Raw genomic sequence first — 20,989 nt, forward strand, 5'->3', positions numbered from 1 at the left:
CAGATCTGTTTGTAACAAACTGGTCCCCACTCATGACCTTTTCATTTCCAACTCCCTACACCTACTAGCCATTACTGAAACTTGGATTACACCCTCTGACACTACTTCTCCTGCTGCTCTCTCTGCTGGGGGCCTCACATTCACACACACACACACACACACACACACACACACACACACACACACACACACACACACACACGACCTGGGTGTCGCCATGGGGGTGGTGTTGGGGTCCTTTTACCTTCTAGTTACTCCTACCAACTCATACCACCAGAACCATCCCTTACATTCTCTACATTTGAGGTCCATACTATACGCCTCTTCCAACCAGTCCATCTTAGAGTAGCTGTCATTTACCGTTCCCCTGGTGTTGCTTCCAAATTCATCGACAACTTTGCTTCCTGGCTTCCTCACTTCCTCTCTTCTGACATTCCTTCCATTATCCTAGGCGATTTTAACATCCCTATTGACATCCCCACACAATCCCCTGCCTCTAAACTCCTTAACCTCACCTCTTCACTTGGTCTCTCCCAGTGGACCTCTTCACCCTCCCATGTGAATGGGAGCTCACTGGATCTGGTCTTCACTCACCGCTGTGATATTTCTTATTTTTCCAATTCCCCATTTCCCCTCTCTGACCACCACCTGCTCTCCTTTAACCTAATCTCTCTCGACTTCCCCATCTCTACCTCCCAAGGCTACCATCACTAAGCGTAACATTGAGGCTATTGACACCACATTACTTTCCTCCCTGTTTGACTCACTTCTCTCTCCTGTTCTCTCTCTCTCATGCCCTGAACAAGCCACTTCCATATACAATGCATCCCTTACTTCTGCTCTTGACTCTGTTGCTCCACCAACCACTATTCACCCTCGCAAATTAACACCTCAACCCTGGCACACCAAATACACCAGATATCTGCAAAAATGCTCACGTACTGCTGAGCGACACTGGAGGAAATCACGCTCTAAGGCAGACTTCCTCCATTTCAAACTTATGCTCTCATCCTTCAGTGCTGCCCTTTCTCTTGCTAAACAGTCATACTTCAAGAACCTCATCTCCTCCCAGTCTTCCAACCCCCGGCACCTCTTTGCCACTCTCAACTCACTCCTCTGCCCACCTCCACCTCGTCTCCCTTCCTCACTCTCTGCTCTTGACTTTGCCACTTACTTCACATCCAAAATTGACTCCATACGTAAGGACATCACATCACACCAGACCATCAGTAACCAGCTTTCCCCCATCCCTTACCACCCCTCCCCATCCCTCCCACCTACACTGACCTCTTTCTCCCATGCAACTGGAGAGGAAGTCATGGCCCTCATTCGTTCCTGTCCCCTCACCACCTCCCCACTTGACCCTATCCCTTCCCGCCTCCTCCGCTACCTCTCTCCTTCTGCTTGTTCCCATCTTTCCCACCTTCTCAATCTCTCCCTTTCATCAGGCACTGTCCCCTCTGCCTTCAAGCATGCACTCATCTCTCCTATTCTTAAAAAACCTACCCTTGATCCAAACACTCTCTCCAACTACCGATTCATCTCTCTCCTCCCTTTTGTCTCCAAACTCCTTGAGCGTATTGTCTACAACCGCCTTACTTCCTTTCTTTCCTCACACTCACTACTTGACCCATTCCAGTCTGGCTTCCGTCCTTTCCACTCCACTGAAACTGCCCTTACAAAAGTATGCAATGACCTCCATGCTGCTAAATCTAAGGGTCACTACTCTCTACTTATTCTACTTGATCTCTCTGCTGCTTTTGACACTGTGGACCATCCTCTCCTACTGCAAATCCTTCACTCCATTGGTCTGCGTGACACTGCCCTCTCTTGGCTGTCTTCCTACCTCTCTGACCGTTCATTCTCTGTCTCTTCTCATGACTCCACCTCCCCCTCACTTCCACTAACTGTAGGTGTACCCCAAGGTTCTGTCCTTGGTCCTCTCCTCTTCTCTCTCTATACATCCCCACTAGGTAAGCTCATTAGTTCTTTTGGTTTCCAATATCATCGCTATGCTGATGACACCCAAATCTATCTTTCCTCTCCAGACCTCTCCCCTGCTCTCCTCACTCGTATCTCCAACTGTCTCTCTGCTACCTCTTCCTGGATGTCCCAGCGCTTTCTTAAACTTAACATGTCTAAGACCGAGCTGATCATCTTTCCTCCCTCCCGCATAACCTCACCTCCTACAATCTCATTATCTATTGATGGCACTACTATCTCCTCTAGCTCCCAAGTGCGCTGTCTTGGAGTAATCCTTGACTCCTCCCTCTCCTTCAAACCACACATTCAGCACCTTTCACAAACCTGCCGTTTTCATCTAAAAAATATTTCCAGGATCAGACCCTTTCTGACCCAGGATGCTACTAAGACTCTTATCCACTCACTGGTCATCTCCATACTGGATTACTGTAATCTCCTCCTGACTGGCATTCCTGACAAACACCTCTCTCCACTCCAATCTATCCTCAATGCTGCTGCCCGGCTCATTTTCCTAACCAAACGCACTACGTCTACCTATCCTCTCTTACTAGACCTTCACTGGCTCCACTTCCCTTTCAGAATCCATTTCAAGCTTCTCACACTCGCTTACAAAGCCCTCACCCACTCCTCTCCCATCTACATCTCTGATCTTATCTCCGTATACACTCCCCCCCGTCCTCTTTGCTCTGCTAATGCACGACGACTTTCCTGCCTACGGATTACTTCCTCCCACTCCTACCTCCAAGATTTTTCGCGTGCTGCACTACTTCTCTGGAATTCCCTACCTCTCCCTCTCAGACTCTCCACCTCTCTACAAAACTTCAAACGGGCTCTCAAGACCCACTTCTTCACCAAACCCAGCCAAATCTCATCCTAACCCTCTGTTCTACACTCTCTATGTACCCCATCTGTGTCACCCCTGTCTGTCTACCCCTCCCCTCTAGAATGTAAGCTCTCACAAGCAGGGCCCTCTTCCCTCATGTGCTTATCGTTTCTTACTTTAATAATCTTCAACTGCATCAACTCCAGCAGTCTTCTGCCACCTGATACTTATTCCAGTGTCATCTGCTGATGTAACTATGATTATTTACCCTGTACTTGTCCTATACTGTCATCAAATGTAAGTTGCTGTTTTCCTGTTTGATTATTTATGTACTATGTAATTGGGCGCTGCGAAACCCTTGTGGCGCCATTTAAATAAAGAATAATAATAATAATAATAATAATAATATATATATATATATATATATATATATATATATATATATACACACTGCTCAAAAAAATAAAGGGAACACTAAAATAACACATCCTAGATCTGAATGAATGAAATATTCTTATTAAATACTTTGTTCTTTACATAGCTGAATGTGCTGACAACAAAATCACACAAAAATTATCAATGGAAATCAAATTTATTAACCCATGGAGGTCTGGATTTGGAGTCACACTCAAAATTAAAGTGGAAAAACACACTACAGGCTAATCCAACTTTGATGTAATGGCCTTAAAACAAATCAAAATGAGGCTCAGTAGTGTGTGTGGCCTCCACATGCCTGTTTGACCTCCCTACAATGCCTGGGCATGCTCCTGATGAGGTGGCGGATGGTCTCCTGAGGGATCTCCTCCCAGACCTGGACTAAAGCATCCGCCAACTCCTGGACAGTCTGTGGTGCAACGTGGCATTGGTGGATGGAGCAAGACATGATGTCCCAGATGTGCTCAATTGGATTCAGGTCTGGGGAATGGGCGGGCCAGTCCATAGCATCAATGCCTTCGTCTTGCAGGAACTGCTGACACACTCCAGCCACATGAGGTCTAGCATTGTCTTGCATTAGGAGGAACCCAGGGCCAACCGCACCAGCATATATGGTCTCACAAGGGGTCTGAGGATCTCATCTCGGTACCTAATGGCAGTCAGGCTACCTCTGGCCAGCACATGGAGGGCTGTGCGGCCCCCCCAAAGAAATGCCAGCCCACACCAAGACTGACCCACGGCCAAACCGGCCATGCTGGAGGATGTTGCAGGCAGCAGAACGTTCTCCTTGGCGTCTCAATACTCTGTCACGTCTGTCACATGTGCTCAGTGAGAACCTGCTTTCATCTGTGAAGAGCACAGGGCGCCAGTGGCGAATTTGCCAATCTTGGTGTTCTCTGGCAAATGCCAAACGTTCTGCACGGTGTTGGGCTGTAAGCACAACCCCCACCTGTGGACGTTGGGCCCTCATACCACCCTCATGGAGTCTGTTTCTGATCGTTTGAGTAGACACATGCACATTTGTGGCTTGCTGGAGGTCATTTTGCAGGGCTCTGGCAGTGCTCCTCCTGTTCCTCCTTTCACAAAGGTGGAGGTAGCGGTACTGCTGCTGGGTTGTTGCCCTCCTACGGCCTCCTCCGCATCTCCTGATGTACTGGCCTGTCTCCTGGTAGCGCCTCCATGCTCTGGACACTACGCTGACAGACACAGCAAACCTTCTTGCCACAGCTCTCATTGATGTGCCATCCTGGATGAGCTGCACTACCTAAGTCACTTATGTGGGTTGTAGGGAGGTCATACAGGCACGCAGAGGCCACACACATTACTGCGCCTCATTTTGACTTGTTTTAAGGACATTACATCAAAGTTGGATCAACCTGTAGTGTGTTTTTCCACTTTAATTTTGAGTGTGACTCCAAATCCAGACCTCCCATGGGTTAATAAATTTGATTTCCATTGATAATTTTAGTGTGATTTTGTTGTTAGTACATTCAACTATGAAAAGAACGAAGTATTTAATAAGAATATTTCATTCATTCAGATCTAGGATGTGTTATTTTAGTGTTCCTTTTATTTTTTTGAGCAGTGTATATGTATGTATATGTATGCATGTATGTGTGTGTGTGTGTGTGTGTATATATATATATATATATATATATATATATATATATATATATATATATATATATATATATATATTGTATAGTATTGTATTGTATTGTGTGGACTAACTATCCCAGTATTGAGTGGCTGCTTTCAGTAAAACAGCTCGCGATCAGCGCCAGGTAAATTATTAATTTCTCTAACGTCCTTGAGGATGCTGGGACTCCGTATGGACCATGGGGAATAGACGGGCTCCGCAGGAGATAGGGCACTTTAAGAAAGCTTTGGATTCTGGGTGTGCACTGGCTCCTCCCTCTATGCCCCTCCTCCAGACCTCAGTTTTACACTGTGCCCAGAGCGAGATGGGTGCACTGCAGGGAGCTACCTGAGTTCTCTGCCTAGAAAGCATTTTTGTTTGGATTTTTTCTACATTTTTACAGGGAGCACTGCTGGCAACAGGCTCCCTGCATCGAGGGACTGAGGAGAGAGGGGCAGACCTTCTTGTCTAAGATAGGCTCTGCTACCTCGGCTGCTGGACACCATTAGCTCCAGAGGGGGTGAACACAGGTTCTTACTGGGCGTCCACCCCCAGAGCCGCGCCGCCGTTCTCCTCACAGAGCCAGAAGAAACGAAGTCAGAAGACGTCTCAGGCGGCAGAAGCCTTCAGAGCTTCACTGAGGTAGCGCACAGCACTGCAGCTGTGCGTCATTGCTCCCATACACCTCACATACTCCGTTCACTGTAAGGGTGCAGGGCGCAGGGGGGTTGCCCTGGGCAGCAATATAACACCTCTCTTATGGAAAAAAGTATATATACATGTACAGGTGGGCACTGTACATGTATATAAAAGAGCCCCCGCCATATTTTAGTAAGTTTGAGCGGGACAGAAGCCCGCCGCCGAGGGGGCGGGGCTTCTCCCTCAGCACTCACCAGCGACCATTTTCTCTCCACAGCACCGCTGAGAGGAAGCTCCCCGGACTCTCCCCTGCTTGACACACGGTGAAGAGGGTTTTAAAGTAGAGGGGTGGGGGCACATATTTGGCGATTATACATTACAGCAGCGCTACTGGGTAAACATTCTGTGTTTTTTCCTGGGTTATATAGCGCTGGGGTGTGTGCTGGCATTTTCTCTCTCTGTCTCTCAAAAGGGCCTAGGGGGGAACCTGTCTTCAGATAAGAGATTCCCTGTGTGTGTGGAGTGTGTCGGTACGTGTGTGTCGACATGTCTGCGGTAAAAGGCTCTCCTAAGGAAGAGATGGAGCAAATCTGTGTGGGTGCGTGGTGTCTCCGTCGACAACGCCGACACCTGATTGGATATGTGAAATTAAGTGCTAAGATGAACTTATTACAAAAGATTAGAGAACAGACAGGGAATCTACCCATGTCTGCCCCTATGTCACAGAGACCTTCAGAGTCTCACAAAGCTCACTATCCAAAATAATAGACACTGTTATCGACACGGAGTCTGACTCCAGTGTCGACTACGTTAATGCAAAGTACAGCCAAGACTGACAGAAAAGTATTCAATAGATGATTATTGTAATAAAAGATATTTTGCATATCACTGATGACTCATCTGTCCCTTACACAAGGGTACACATTTTTAAGGGGAAGAAAGCGGAGGTAAATTTCCCTCCTCTCATGAAGGAAAAGAGCGGGAATCTCCAGACAAGAAGCTGCAGCTTTCCAATAAGAATTCTCAGGGAGTATCCTTTCCCTAATGGGACCAGGATAAGATGGGAATCTTCCCCTAGGGTGTACAAGGCATTGACACGTTTACCCAAAAAGGTAGCGCTGACTTAACAGCTATCCTCAGGGATCCTGCAGATAGCAGCAAGTAAAAGTACTTTGAAGTCCATTTACACACATTCTGGTACACTACTCAGACCGGCGATTGTGTCGGCATGGGTTTATAGTGCTGTAGCAGCGTAGTCAGATACCTTATCAGCGGAGGTTGAAACCCTAGATAAGGATGCCATGTTATTGTCCCTAGTATATAGATTATATATATATATACTGTGTGTGTATATATATATAATATTTATATATATATATTTATATGTAAAAGATGTTGTCTTATATATATATATAAGACATGCTCAAAGGGACGTTAGTCTACTGGGTTCTAGAGTCAACGCTATGTCGATTTCTGCTAGACTTGTCCTGTGGAACATGCAATGGACAGGTGATGCCGACTAAAAGAGGCATATGGAGGGTTTACCTCACAAGGCTGAGGAATTGTGTGGAGAAGGGCTCTCGGACCTGGTCTCCACAGCTATAGCTGGTAATTCTGATCTTTTGCCTTATATTCCCTCACGGACTAAGAAAGCACGACATTATCAAATGCAGTCCTTTCGGTCGCAGAATAACAAAGTATGAGGAGCGTCCTTTCTTACCAGAGGTAGGGCACGGGGCACAGCTAGTTCCCAGGAACAGAAGTCCTCCCCGGCCTCTACTACATCCACCGCAGGATGCGTAGGCTCCGCTAAGGGAGTCCGTCCCAGGGGGAGCACGTCTTCGACTCTTCAGCCACATCTGAGTTCACTCACAGGTGGATCCCGGGTCAATAAAAATTGTTCTCAGGGTTACAAAGGAATTCGAAAGGTGCCTCCTCGCCGGTTTTTCCTTATCGGACCTACCGGCTTCTCCCCCAGAAGGGGAGTTATATTAAATACAATTCACACATTGTATCTCCAACAGTTGGTGCTCAAGGTTCTCCTCCTGCAACAAGGAAGGGGCTATTACTCAACCTTGGCTGTAGTCCCGAATACGTACGGTTCGGTCAGACCTATTTAAAATTAAAACCTCTGAACCTATACTAGAAAAGGTTCAAAATTAAAGTGGAATCGCTCAGAGCGATCATGGTCAGCCTGGAAAGGGGGGATTTGATGGTGTATCTAGACATAAAGGCTGCATACCTTCATGTTCCCATTTATCCACCCCATCAGGCGTACCTGAGAATTGCGGTACAGTATTGTCATTACCAATTTCAGGGTAATTGGCGGAAATGATGGTGCTCCTACGCAAGCAAGGAGTCACAGTTATCCCATACTTGGACGATCTCCTATAAGGCGAGATCAAAAGAGCAGTTGTTGAACAGCGTGTCACTTTCGCTGAAGGTGTCACAGCAACACTGCTAGTTTCTCAATATCCCGAAGTCACAGTTGGTTCCTATGACTAGTCTGCCCTTCTTGGGTATGCTTCTGGATACGGACCAGAAAGGGGTTTACCTTCAGATAGAGAAGGCCCAGGAACTCATGACTCTGGTCAGGAACTTTTTGAAACCAAGACAGGTGTCGGCATCGCTGCACCCGAGTCCGGGGAAAATCATTCCCTTCGGCAGGTTCCATGCGAGGTCTTTCAAATGGGACCTACTGGACAAGTGGTCCGGGTCACATCTACAGATTCATCAGTTGATCACCCTCTCCCCCAGGGCCAGGGTATCTCTCCTGTGGTGGCTGCAGGATGCTCACCTTCTATAGGGCCGCAGGTTCGGCATTCAGGACTGGATCCTGGTGACCACGGACGCGAGCCTCCGAGGTTGGAGAGCAGTCACACAGGGAAAAATAAAATGTCCAAGGTCTTTGGTCAAGTCAAAAGACTTGTCTTCACTTCTTGGAACTAAGGGCCATATACAATGCCCTACGTCAGGCGGAGACCCTACTTCGCGACCAACCGGTTCTGATCCAGTCAGACAACGTCACCGCAGTAGCTCATGTAAACCGCCAAGGCGGCACAAGGAGCAGAGTGGCGATGGCTGAAGCCACCAGAATTCTTCGCTGGGCAGAGAATCATGTAAGCGCACTGTCAGCAGTGTTCATTCCGGGAGTGGACGACTGGGAAGCAAACTTCCTCAGCGGACACGACCTACGTCCTGGAGAGTGGGGACTTCATCAGGAAGTCTTAGCACAGATTGCAATTCAGTGGAGACTGCCACTGATAGACATGATGGCGTCCCGCCTCAACACAAAGCCGCAGAGTTATTGCGCCAGGTCAGGAGACCCTCAGGCAGTAAGCTGTGGACGCCCTAGTGACACCGTGGGTGTTCCGGTCGGTCTCTGTGTTTACTCCTCTTCCTCTCATACCCATGGTGTTGAGGATAATAAGAAAAAGAGGAGTGAGACCAATTCTCATTGTTCCAGATTGGACACGGAGGACCTGGTATCCAGATCTGCAGGAAATGCTCACAGAGAATCCGTGGCCTCTTCCTCTAAGACAGGACCTGCTGCAGCAGGGGCCCTGTCTGTTCCCAGACTTACCGCGGCTGCGTTTAACGGCATGGCGGTTCAACGCAGGATCCTAGGGGTAATGGGTATTCCGGAGGAGGTCATTCCTACCCTAATTAAGGCTAGGAAGGAAGTGACATTGAAACATTATCACAGAATATGGCGAAAATATGTTTCTTGATGTGAGGCCAGGAATGCTCCTACGGAGGAATTCCTTTTGGGCCGTCTGCTTCACTTCCTTCAAACTGGAGTGAACTTGGGCCTGAAATTAGGATCGATAAAGGTTCAAATTTCGGCCTTATCCATTTTCTTCCAAAAAGAATTGGCTTCTCTTCCTGAAGTACAAACGTTTGTGTAGGGAGTACTGCATTTTTAGCCTCCTTTTGTACCACCGGTGGCGCCTTGGGACCTTAACGTGGTGTTACGGTTCCTTAAGTCTCATTGGTTTGAACCACTTAAGTCAGTGGTGTTGAAATATTTCACCTGGAAGGTGGTCATGTTGTTAGCCTTGGCTTCGGCTAGGCGAGTTTCGGAATTGGAGGCTTTTATCACTAAAAGCCCTATCTGATTGTCCATATGGATAGAGCGAAATTGCGGACCCGTCCTCAATTCCTGCCAAAGGTGGGCTCATCCTTTCATATGAACCAACCTATTGTCGTGCCTGTGGCTACGCGTGACTTGGAGGATTCAGAGTCCCTTGATGTGGTCAGGGCTTTGAAAATTTACGTGGCCAGAACGGCTAGGATCTGCAAAACAGAAGCACTGTTTGTCCTGTATACAGCCAACAAGGTTGGCGGCCCTGCTTCAAAGCAGACTATTGCTCGCTGGATCTGTAACACGATTCAGCTGGCGCATTCTACGGCAGGATTGCCGTTACCGAAATCGGTTTAGGCCCATTCCACTAGGAAGGTGGGCTCTTCTTGGGCGGCTGCCCGGGGGTCTCGGCACTACAGCTGTGCCGAGCTGCTACTTGGTCGGGGTCAAATACCTTTGCAAAGTTCTGTAAGTTTGATACCCTGGCTGAGGAGGACCTCCTGTTTGCTCAATTCGGTGCTGCAGAGTCATCCGCACTTTCCCGCCCGTTTGGGAGCTTTGGTATAATCCCCATGGTCCTTACGGAGTCCCAGCATCCTCAAGGACGTTAGAGAAAATAAGATTTTACTTTCCGGTAAATCTATTTCTCGTAGTCCGTAGAGGATGCTGGGCGCCCGTCCCAAGTGCGGACTTCTTCTGCAAGATTTGTATATAGTTATTGCTTACATAAGGGTTATGTTATAGTTTATCGGTTGAACCGAGGCTATGTTGTTGTTCATACTGTTAACTGGGTAGTTTATCACAAGTAATACGGTGTGATTGGTGTGGCTGGTATGGATCTCGCCCTTAGATTTACAAAAATCCTTCCTCGTACTGTCCATCTTCACTGGGCACAGTTTCCCTAACTGAGGTCTGGAGGAGGGGCATAGAGGGAGGAGCCAGTACACACCCAGAATCCAAAGCTTTCTTAAAGTGCCCTATCTCCTGCGGAGCCCGTCTATTCCCCATGGTCCTCACGGAGTCTCAGCATCCTCTACGGACTACGAGAAATAGATTTACCGGTAAGTAAAATCTTATTTTAATTTCCATGTAAACACATAGCTTCAGAGTCCCTAAATGAAACTTAGGAGCCTATTTATTACAGAGGGATAATTGGTCGCCGATAATTAAATATCCAACTCCTGGCAGAGGATACTAAAGTACTGGAGCAATACTGTGTTGCCCCGAAAAAGCAGCTGCCCAACAAACCCCATCATCTGCACTTTTACCACTGATTACTAGCAGTGAAAGTTTATACTGCAAGGTGGTGTAAGTTCTCATGCATGCACACAGAGAGGACTGCTGGAGGGGGGAGATCCAAGTGGGTTCCTCTTCACATTCAATAAAAAGGCATGGGCCACCAGCAACTAACCCCATCTGAGATGGCATTAGTTCCCTCAAGTAAATTCCAAAAACCTCATTTTTGGGGTTCATTGAATATGGGGCAGCCACATTGAGTCTTTAATGCTGAAGGGGGACTGTTACTTAAATCAGGCATTTGTAACTGGTCCGATAAGATTAATGAATAGTCCCCATGGACACAAAAGTAGAGGTAGCATGGAAAGTGCTAGGGAGAGAATAAGAGGAAAGAGGATCATACCCATAAAGGCTGACTAAGAAAATTTACATAATCCTATTCCACCCTCGGGTGTGGTATAACAGATAGACCGTGTCTAGTTAGACAGTCAATAGATAGACACCACATGTTAGACAGTCAAAAGGTCGACATGAAAAAGTAGACAGTACAATAGGTAGACAGGGTCAAAAGGTCGACATGATAATTGTCACCATAGAAAAGATAGAAAACGTTTTTTTTTTAGCAATGTTCGGGGTTTGCGTGGATAGTTTTGTCATCCAGGGCCCCCAGTTCTAGAAAGGCATACCCTCGTGGGGCTCACTTCGCCCGCCACACTTCAGGCTCGATGGCTCTCTGCACTCGCCACAAGGTTTATAACCAGCTCTATGCCGACATGGATAGAGAAGGTATGAAAAAGTAAAAATACATGTAAAATTGAAAAAAACCTATGTCTTCCTTTTTAGGTCGACTATTTTCATGTCGACCTTTTGACACTGTCGACATTTTGTACTGTACCTTTTTCATGTCGACCTTTTGACTCTGTCGACCTAATGTCTGTCTAACATATGTTGTCTATCTATTGACTGTCTAACTAAACACTTTCTATCTATCATCAGGATACCCCACCCTCTATGGCAGGGGTCAGGGAACTTTTTTACCTTTTTACCCCAAAATATATTTAGATACGCCGACGTCACTCCCTGGATTTGAAAGGAAGGAAATCATATATTATTGTGCATATGTACTGGTTGTCACAATACATATATATACATACATATGCACATGTATAATGAGTAGAGCCTGTTCCTCTGTTAAAAGTGTGACCCTGACCTACTGCAGGCAGTGTAATCATTTACTGCGCTGTGTAGTTTCCCCATCTCTCATCAACCTGGCGCCTGGTCACCAGGTAGCGCCGGTTGCTAAGGCCGCCGAGCAAGCTCCGATATCCAGGAAGTTCCGGCTGATGACGTCCGGGCGTGTGCACGTCACCACTGCCAGAGGTTCGAGGTGGATGCCGTTGCCACCCCCTTCCCCCGGCGCGTGTCCCTTTCGCGGGTCTTCTTTCACATAAAAGGTGAAACCTATGAAAGGACCACCAGGATACTATTGATGATACTGACGTCCTATCGTGCACCAGAAATGTTATTCAAAGAGGTGGTTGGAATTCCACCATTTACGGTACACCTTGAATTCACATGGGTAATACTGAGGGTGAAGGTCACCTATTACTTATGATATTACATTAGGGGGCGCCTATTCTCATTTTATTTTTTTCAGATTCCAAAGGTCTGTTGGAACAGCAAACCACCTGAGGAAAGGGCTGCCACCCCGTAAAAAAAGGGGGATTGTGTCAGAAACCTAGGAAGTTGAACTTTTATTAGGAAAACAGGACTTTCCTGCTGCAAATAAGGTGTAGCGCCTCTTACCACTTTTCACTATATATATATATATATATATATATATATATATATATATATATATATATATATATATATATATATAACCAGTTCTATGCTCCGGCACTAGGCTATGTCCCAGCAATGGGGCTAACTTGCTCCGGTGCCCTCCTCCAGGTATAGATACCAGATGGATACCAACTAGGACAAATGAGGCGGCACTCAGAGTCTTCAAACAAGTGAAAAATTGTAATGGTGCTTCAACGTTTCGGGGTCTCCCCCTTCGTCAGGAATAATGCAGTGCAAAATACAATGTGTTTAAATAGAACTTACCCCCCTTCAGGAACATCCCATCCAGCGTGCATCCGTGGCCGCGCCATCCCGGCGCCCAGCCCGCCGTCCTCAGCGTCTCAGCGGAAGTGACGCGTCGGCGCCTGGAGGCGCGTCCACGGGCCCGCTGCCTAGCAACAGAGAGGGATGTAAACACCCGTTAGTGATACAGGGACGTGAACTTTGCTTTGAGTCACTGTTCCCGTGTCTATACAATTATCATACAACGAAGATAAAAATTGGTGTGCTCTCTTAAAATAGTGCTAGACAATAAAACATTAATAACATGTGCATATACACAACTTTTTTTAAAAAATTTCAGGCAATTAGTGAAAAACACAAAATGACAGTTAATAATACACAACACAATATCTCATTGACATGCCCAGATGAAACCACCCTTTTGACTCCACCATACTCTATTCATATTTATACTAATGGTGCCGACACTGAGCATGGAGTTTTACAGATATCCTGCGCAAATTTTAAATTTTATGTTTTATGTCATCCTGCTAACTCTAGACACAGGAACAGCTATCCTGTCTTAGATAAAGTTAATAAGCCCCAGATTGTCATTTAACCCATCAGGTCTAAGTGTGTTTAACCTATGGATCCATCTAGACTCTAGTTGTAGGAGTTTTTTTCCCCTATTACCTTCTCGCATAGACTCAGGCACATGGTCTATGATTCTGTGTTTAAAGGTAGCCATGGTATGTCTGTGTTCGACAAAGTGTTTTGCTACGGGTTGGTCCCCCTTGCCTGATGCCAAAGCATTCCGGATGGCCAACCTATGCTGTGCCATCCTGATTTTAAATTGGCATTCAGTCTTGCCAATGTAGTATCTGCCGCACGGGCAGATGATGGCGTATACTACAAATTTGGTAGTGCAGGTTAATGGCCATTTAATGGGGAATTTTTTACCTGTACAGGGATGTGTTATACTATCTCCTACCGACATATGCGAGCAAGTTGTACACCCTGTACATTTGAAGCAACCGTTTTTACGTTGCAAGAAATGCTTTGATGTTTCTTTAAATTTTGCCATGTCTGTTTTAACTATCATGTCCTTAATGCTCCTTCCTCTCATGAAGCTAGGCATGACTCTCAGATGGCGAAACATTGGTAGATCGGGATCTGTAGCTACTAGTGGCCATAGTTTCTTTACCTGCTTTTGTGTATGGTTACTGTGTGCATTGAAGTCACACACCCAGGGTATGACATCGCCCAATTTTTTTGCACTCTTTGGTATCAGGCTTTCAATTCTATTCTTACTTAAGGCTTTTTTTCTAGCCTGTGCCAGTAATTGCCGGGGGTAACCTCTGGCAAGCAGTCTAGATTCCATTTCGTCTAGTTGCTTGTCCCTCTCAGCTATATTGCTGTTAATTCTACACACTCTCAAAAGTTGAGAGTAAGGCACACTCCTGACAGTGGATAATGGATGGCAACTGTCGTATCTAAGGATGGTGTTACGATCAGTTGGTTTTTTGTAGAGAGATGTCACCACTGTGCCATCCTGTAGGCAAATCCTCAAATCTAAGAAGCATATGTCGCTGCGGCTACTGCTCAGTGTTAATTTAATTGGGCTATCGGTGGCATTGTGTGTTTCAACGATCTCTTGTAAATCAGCTACCTCACCGAGCCACATTAAAAACAAATCGTCTATGTACCTGTAGTATTGAAACAACCTACTAGATACCAGGCTATTGGTGAAGAACAAATTGCGTTCCACCTCCCACATATATGCATTGGCGAACGAGGGTGCCACGGAAGACCCCATGGCACACCCCGTCTGCTGCCTGTAGAACTGGCCATCAAAACTAAAGAAGTTATGAGTCAACGTAAAGTTTAGCAAGGACATGAAAAAATCAATGTCGGGCCCCTCATATAACACATTCCCAGTGATCAAATGTCTCACTGCCTGCATCCCTTGTGTATGCGGGATGCAGGTATATAGGCTCGTGACATCGATGGTCGCCAAGGTGATGTCAACTGGTACCTGGTCAAGGGAGGAAAATTTATATAGGAGCGTGGCAGAATCTTTAAGATGGGTAAAAGTGCCCTGTATGCACGGTTGTAAAAAGCAGTCCAAAAAGATTGCGACAGGCTCGCACAGAGACCCCCGGGCTGAGATGATTGGTCTGCCCGGTGGCCTCTGTGCGTCCTTATGTATTTTGGGGATGGTGTAAAAGAGGGGCGATACCGGGAAGTCTGTCCACAATTTTTGGAACACTTCTGTTGAGATAATGTCCTCTTCCCTGGCCTGCTGTAGAATGGCCTTTAATTCCTTCTGATATTCTGCTGACGGGTCACGTGGTAATTTACAGTAGGTTGCTTCATCAGTGAGCAGTCGCAAGAGGAGGGATATAGTGATCCGCCATGCGGACAAAGGCGGTGCAATAGTGATTCAGGACCTTGTCGAGTATAAAGAAGAATGTCTGCGACTGCTCACTGATGAAGCAACCTACTGTAAATTACCACGTGACCCGTCAGCAGAATATCAGAAGGAATTAAAGGCCATTCTACAGCAGGCCAGGGAAGAGGACATTATCACAACAGAAGTGTTACAAAAATTGTGGACAGACTTCCCGGTATCGCCCCTCTTTTACACCATCCCCAAAATACATAAGGACGCACAGAGGCCACCGGGCAGACCAATCATCTCAGCCCGGGGGTCTCTGTGCGAGCCTGTCGCAATCTTTTTGGACTGCTTTTTACAACCGTGCATACAGGGCACTTTTACCCATCTTAAAGATTCTGCCACGCTCCTATATAAATTTTCCTCCCTTGACCAGGTACCAGTTGACATCACCTTGGCGACCATCGATGTCACGAGCCTATATACCTGCATCCCGCATACACAAGGGATGCAGGCAGTGAGACATTTGATCACTGGGAATGTGTTATATGAGGGGCCCGACATTGATTTTTTCATGTCCTTGCTAAACTTTACGTTGACTCATAACTTCTTTAGTTTTGATGGCCAGTTCTACAGGCAGCAGACGGGGTGTGCCATGGGGTCTTCCGTGGCACCCTCGTTCGCCAATGCATATATGTGGGAGGTGGAACGCAATTTGTTCTTCACCAATAGCCTGGTATCTAGTAGGTTGTTTCAATACTACAGGTACATAGACGATTTGTTTTTAATGTGGCTCGGTGAGGTAGCTGATTTACAAGAGATCGTTGAAACACACAATGCCACCGATAGCCCAATTAAATTAACACTGAGCAGTAGCCGCAGCGACATATGCTTCTTAGATTTGAGGATTTGCCTACAGGATGGCACAGTGGTGACATCTCTCTACAAAAAACCAACTGATCGTAACACCATCCTTAGATACGACAGTTGCCATCCATTATCCACTGTCAGGAGTGTGCCTTACTCTCAACTTTTGAGAGTGTGTAGAATTAACAGCAATATAGCTGAGAGGGACAAGCAACTAGACGAAATGGAATCTAGACTGCTTGCCAGAGGTTACCCCCGGCAATTACTGGCACAGGCTAGAAAAAAAGCCTTAAGTAAGAATAGAATTGAAAGCCTGATACCAAAGAGTGCAAAAAAATTGGGCGATGTCATACCCTGGGTGTGTGACTTCAATGCACACAGTAACCATACACAAAAGCAGGTAAAGAAACTATGGCCACTAGTAGCTACAGATCCCGATCTACCAATGTTTCGCCATCTGAGAGTCATGCCTAGCTTCATGAGAGGAAGGAGCATTAAGGACATGATAGTTAAAACAGACATGGCAAAATTTAAAGAAACATCAAAGCATTTCTTGCAACGTAAAAACGGTTGCTTCAAATGTACAGGGTGTACAACTTGCTCGCATATGTCGGTAGGAGATAGTATAACACATCCCTGTACAGGTAAAAAAATTCCCCATTAAATGGCCATTAACCTGCACTACCAAATTTGTAGTATACGCCATCATCTGCCCGTGCGGCAGATACTACATTGGCAAGACTGAATGCCAATTTAAAATCAGGATGGCACAGCATAGGTTGGCCATCCGGAATGCTTTGGCATCAGGCAAGGGGGACCAACCCGTAGCAAAACACTTTGTCGAACACAGACATACCATGGCTACCTTTAAACACAGAATCATAGACCATGTGCCTGAGTCTATGCGAGGAGGTAATAGGGGAAAAAAACTCCTACAACTAGAGTCTAGATGGATCCATAGGTTAAACACACTTAGACCTGATGGGTTAAATGACAATCTGGGGCTTATTAACTTTATCTAAGACAGGATAGCTGTTCCTGTGTCTAGAGTTAGCAGGATGACATAAAACATAAAATTTAAAATTTGCGCAGGATATCTGTAAAACTCCATGCTCAGTGTCAGCACCATTAGTATAAATATGAATAGAGTATGGTGGAGTCAAAAGGGTGGTTTCATCTGGGCATGTCAATGAGATATTGTGTTGTGTATTATTAACTGTCATTTTGTGTTTTTCACTAATTGCCTGAAATTTTTTAAAAAAAGTTGTGTATATGCACATGTTATTAATGTTTTATTGTCTAGCACTATTTTAAGAGAGCACACCAATTTTTATCTTCGTTGTATGATAATTGTATAGACACGGGAACAGTGACTCAAAGCAAAGTTCACGTCCCTGTATCACTAACGGGTGTTTACATCCCTCTCTGTTGCTAGGCAGCGGGCCCGTGGACGCGCCTCCAGGCGCCGACGCGTCACTTCCGCTGAGACGCTGAGGACGGCGGGCTGGGCGCCGGGATGGCGCGGCCACGGATGCACGCTGGATGGGATGTTCCTGAAGGGGGGTAAGTTCTATTTAAACACATTGTATTTTGCACTGCATTATTCCTGACGAAGGGGGAGACCCCGAAACGTTGAAGCACCATTACAATTTTTCACTTGTTTGAAGACTCTGAGTGCCGCCTCATTTGTCCTAGTTGGTATATATATATATATATATATATATATATGTGTAATAGGAGTATAGCGCCACTTGTGAGGGAAAAATCACCTGAAGAGTTTTAAAAAACACTTATATGTAAAAAACACTCCCTTATGAATAATAGGGTGTCAGCCGTCCCCTAAAATTTCAGCATTGGTAAGATGAAGTCAGACTGACGAAACGCGTTGGGATATCCTGTATGACCCTCCATCTTAAGTTAAGCTATTTTTAATAGTTACAATTTCCTTTATTCCTTTTATGTCTTAAGTTTTATATACTTTTTTACATACCCAATTTTTTAGTATATATACTGTTTTACCACATTTTATCATATATGTAGTTATATGTAAAAAAACAATTTCTCCTCAAAACTAGTGTTTTTATGTATTTCGCAAAATAAATTGTTTTAACTTTTTTACAAAAAAGGCTTTTTTACCATGTCCTTTATAAATTGCATTTTATTCCTCTAAATATTGCCAGAACCCCTACCTATCCATATTTATATATATATATATATATATATATATATGTGTATGTATATATATATATATATATATATATATATATATATATATATATATATATATATATATATATATAAAACGATAGTTTCAGCTCGGCACTCCTTTCTTGGAAGAAGCAACTTTAATGGTGCCTTCAACCGTAAAATTCCATTTACTCTGATATGTTCCCATAAGCAGTGGTACTCCACAATATAGAAATCACACACACGGCAGACACTGCCCTGTGTGTGTGTGTGTGTGTGTGTGTGTGTGTCTATATATAATTTTTTATCATCAGCAATTTAACACTTTCTCCCCTAAACACCAGAATGAATGTAAGAAAGATGGATAAGGGGAGGGGGAGGGGTGGGGGGAGAAGGGAAAAAGATGGTCACATCGTCACCTCAGTAATGTCGGTGGGAATTTCCCACTGTTATGTGAGCCACTGTCTGATCCTGCGGAACTCCGTCAGCGGTCAGCCACAGAACACTTCAAGTTCTGTGTGTGGGTTGGCGGGCTGCAGGCGGGAGGACAGGACAGCGCAGGACGGGCGGGCATGAGGGAGCGCGTTGTGACGTCCGCACGTCACACCATGGCCAGGAACACCGCACAGGGCGGGCAGGAGGTAGCGCAGTGTGACGTCAGCACGTCACATCGCGAGCCGGCCGGTGCTGGACGGTGCTGTGTCTCAGCAGCACGACTATCCATTAACCCCAGGAATTTCATTTTTACCCCATTTGGACACTACTCTAGCCCAGGTGCACAGTTACTTGCCCTTTCTTTATTCCCAAATCAGAATCAGGCCCACTGTTCCCTAAATTAGGGATAGGCAATGAGGCGCACTCCAGCTGCTCTGGAACTACACATACTAGCATGCCTTGCCGCAATTTCAGCATTCCGTAAATGCAGCTGGTGTGCCACATGTTGCTTACACCTGTGCTAAATCTTCTAAATATGGTAAAGTTGGCAGGAAAGTCCAACATACATTAGGCATAGGAGTCACTTCAGGTACATGCTATCTTTTATCATATGTTCTGGTGCAAGGTATGGGTGATAAGCAGTGTCAACATCTTTCATACATACAGTAACCTAACATCATGCATTGATCTGATTTGGGGGGGGGGGGGGGGGGAGAAGTAGGGTGCCGCTGCTGGCACTCACAGCCTGACCACACAGCACATCGCCTGCATCACCTCTACAATACAAGGTTTTGAATCAACCCCATATATTTGTATCCAATTATTTTAAGCATTTCATGCAATAATTTTTAATTGCACCTTTTGTATTATATATTGACTGTGCTCTGATGGCCACCTGTTGATTTATTAATCTCATTCTAGTGGCGTTCATTTTCAACTGGATTGGCTTCTGTTTATCCTTCTGTATAACCAACACAATTGCTGGACGTTATGGAGCAATCTGTGGATTTGGATTATCACTAATCAAATGGATTTTAATTGTGAGGGTAAGTGTTTTGTGTGTGTGTGTGTATGGAGGACAGTTATATTTGCTCTGTTTATTTATGACTGTTTATTAGTAATGTACAAGCCTATTCCACTGTGCTTTACAATCTGTTTAGGTTAATTTGTTCAATTGCAGTCATTTTGTGATTACATTTTGTGACTAATCAACATTCTGTATTCTCTTTTTTTTAAAGTTTTGATTACTAACTGCTGTAGTCTTTTTCTGAATGTAATGAGTATCTGCTTCATACACTTACAGCTCATACATCTATTCTTCCACTGTGTGTCGCTGTTGCTCCAATCGCACTGTTTTTAGGTTTTGGGTTTTTCTCTTTATTTTCTCTTCAGTGTTCTGGAAACGTCTCTACTTAGGCATGAAAATAGCAGGGGTTTAGCTAGGATTGAAGCATGTATGCACTGCCTATACAAACTGTATCTATAGTATATGATTTTAATTTTTGATTAAGAAACGTTTATTGGATAAACCATTTGTCCTTACACACAATACACCGAAGCAATTGGAATAATAGTGAAAGCATTTTTGATTCTACAGATGTCATGTGTCTTTTTTTTTTTTTTTTCTTTCTTTTTCTTCCCCAATACAGTGATACGTTCTGCAGTGTGTTATTAGTGCGGTATAGTCTATCAGCTATTTGTGTATTACATGAAGATTGCCAAAAAAATAAACCTCTTTTCTAAAACACAAGACAGACAGCAGTTCCAGCATGTGAGAATATTGAGTTTGTTTGTTATAATAATCAAAAACTTCAAGGGATCCGTGTAATTGTATTAAATAAACAAAATAATTTCAGATCAAAAGGGGTAGCTCAGTTGTTTTCCCCCACAGCTGTCATTAGATGGTGCACATCCGAGAAATTCAATTGTTGCTCCGTTCGTACATCAACAGCTCGCAGCCTCCTGAGGTGACCAGCTGAAATGCTCCATAAGTCAGCACTTTGGGTGCCCAAACGGGAATTAGGTCGATTAAAGCAGTACTTTAGACTGGTTTAGCCGCTTGAAGTTATGAATAGAGGTTTAGCCCACACCCTCCACTGGGCATAGCCTACACTTTTACACAGAATGGCCGACTGCTTTGCTTGCTTGGAAACTTGTAAATGCAGTTTGTTTCTGTGTTCCTTAAAAGAAAACAGAGTT

The 20,989-nt window shown here is 45.1% G+C and overlaps 1 protein-coding gene across 3 annotated transcripts in view; it reads left to right on the plus strand.

Annotated features, from left to right (window-relative positions):
• NDFIP2 (Nedd4 family interacting protein 2) overlaps positions 1 to 20,989 on the plus strand; it is a 216,316-nt gene that overhangs the window by 137,223 nt on the left and 58,104 nt on the right. For all 3 annotated transcript variants that reach the window (XM_063952999.1, XM_063952998.1, XM_063953000.1), the window contains one exon: positions 19,712 to 19,836. In XM_063952999.1, the coding sequence (XP_063809069.1) occupies positions 19,712 to 19,836 (125 nt within the window). The remainder of the gene's footprint in view (positions 1 to 19,711; positions 19,837 to 20,989) is intronic.

This window comes from Pseudophryne corroboree, chromosome 2, assembly GCF_028390025.1.
Source record: "Pseudophryne corroboree isolate aPseCor3 chromosome 2, aPseCor3.hap2, whole genome shotgun sequence".
In the NCBI taxonomy this organism is placed as follows: domain Eukaryota; kingdom Metazoa; phylum Chordata; class Amphibia; order Anura; family Myobatrachidae; genus Pseudophryne; species Pseudophryne corroboree.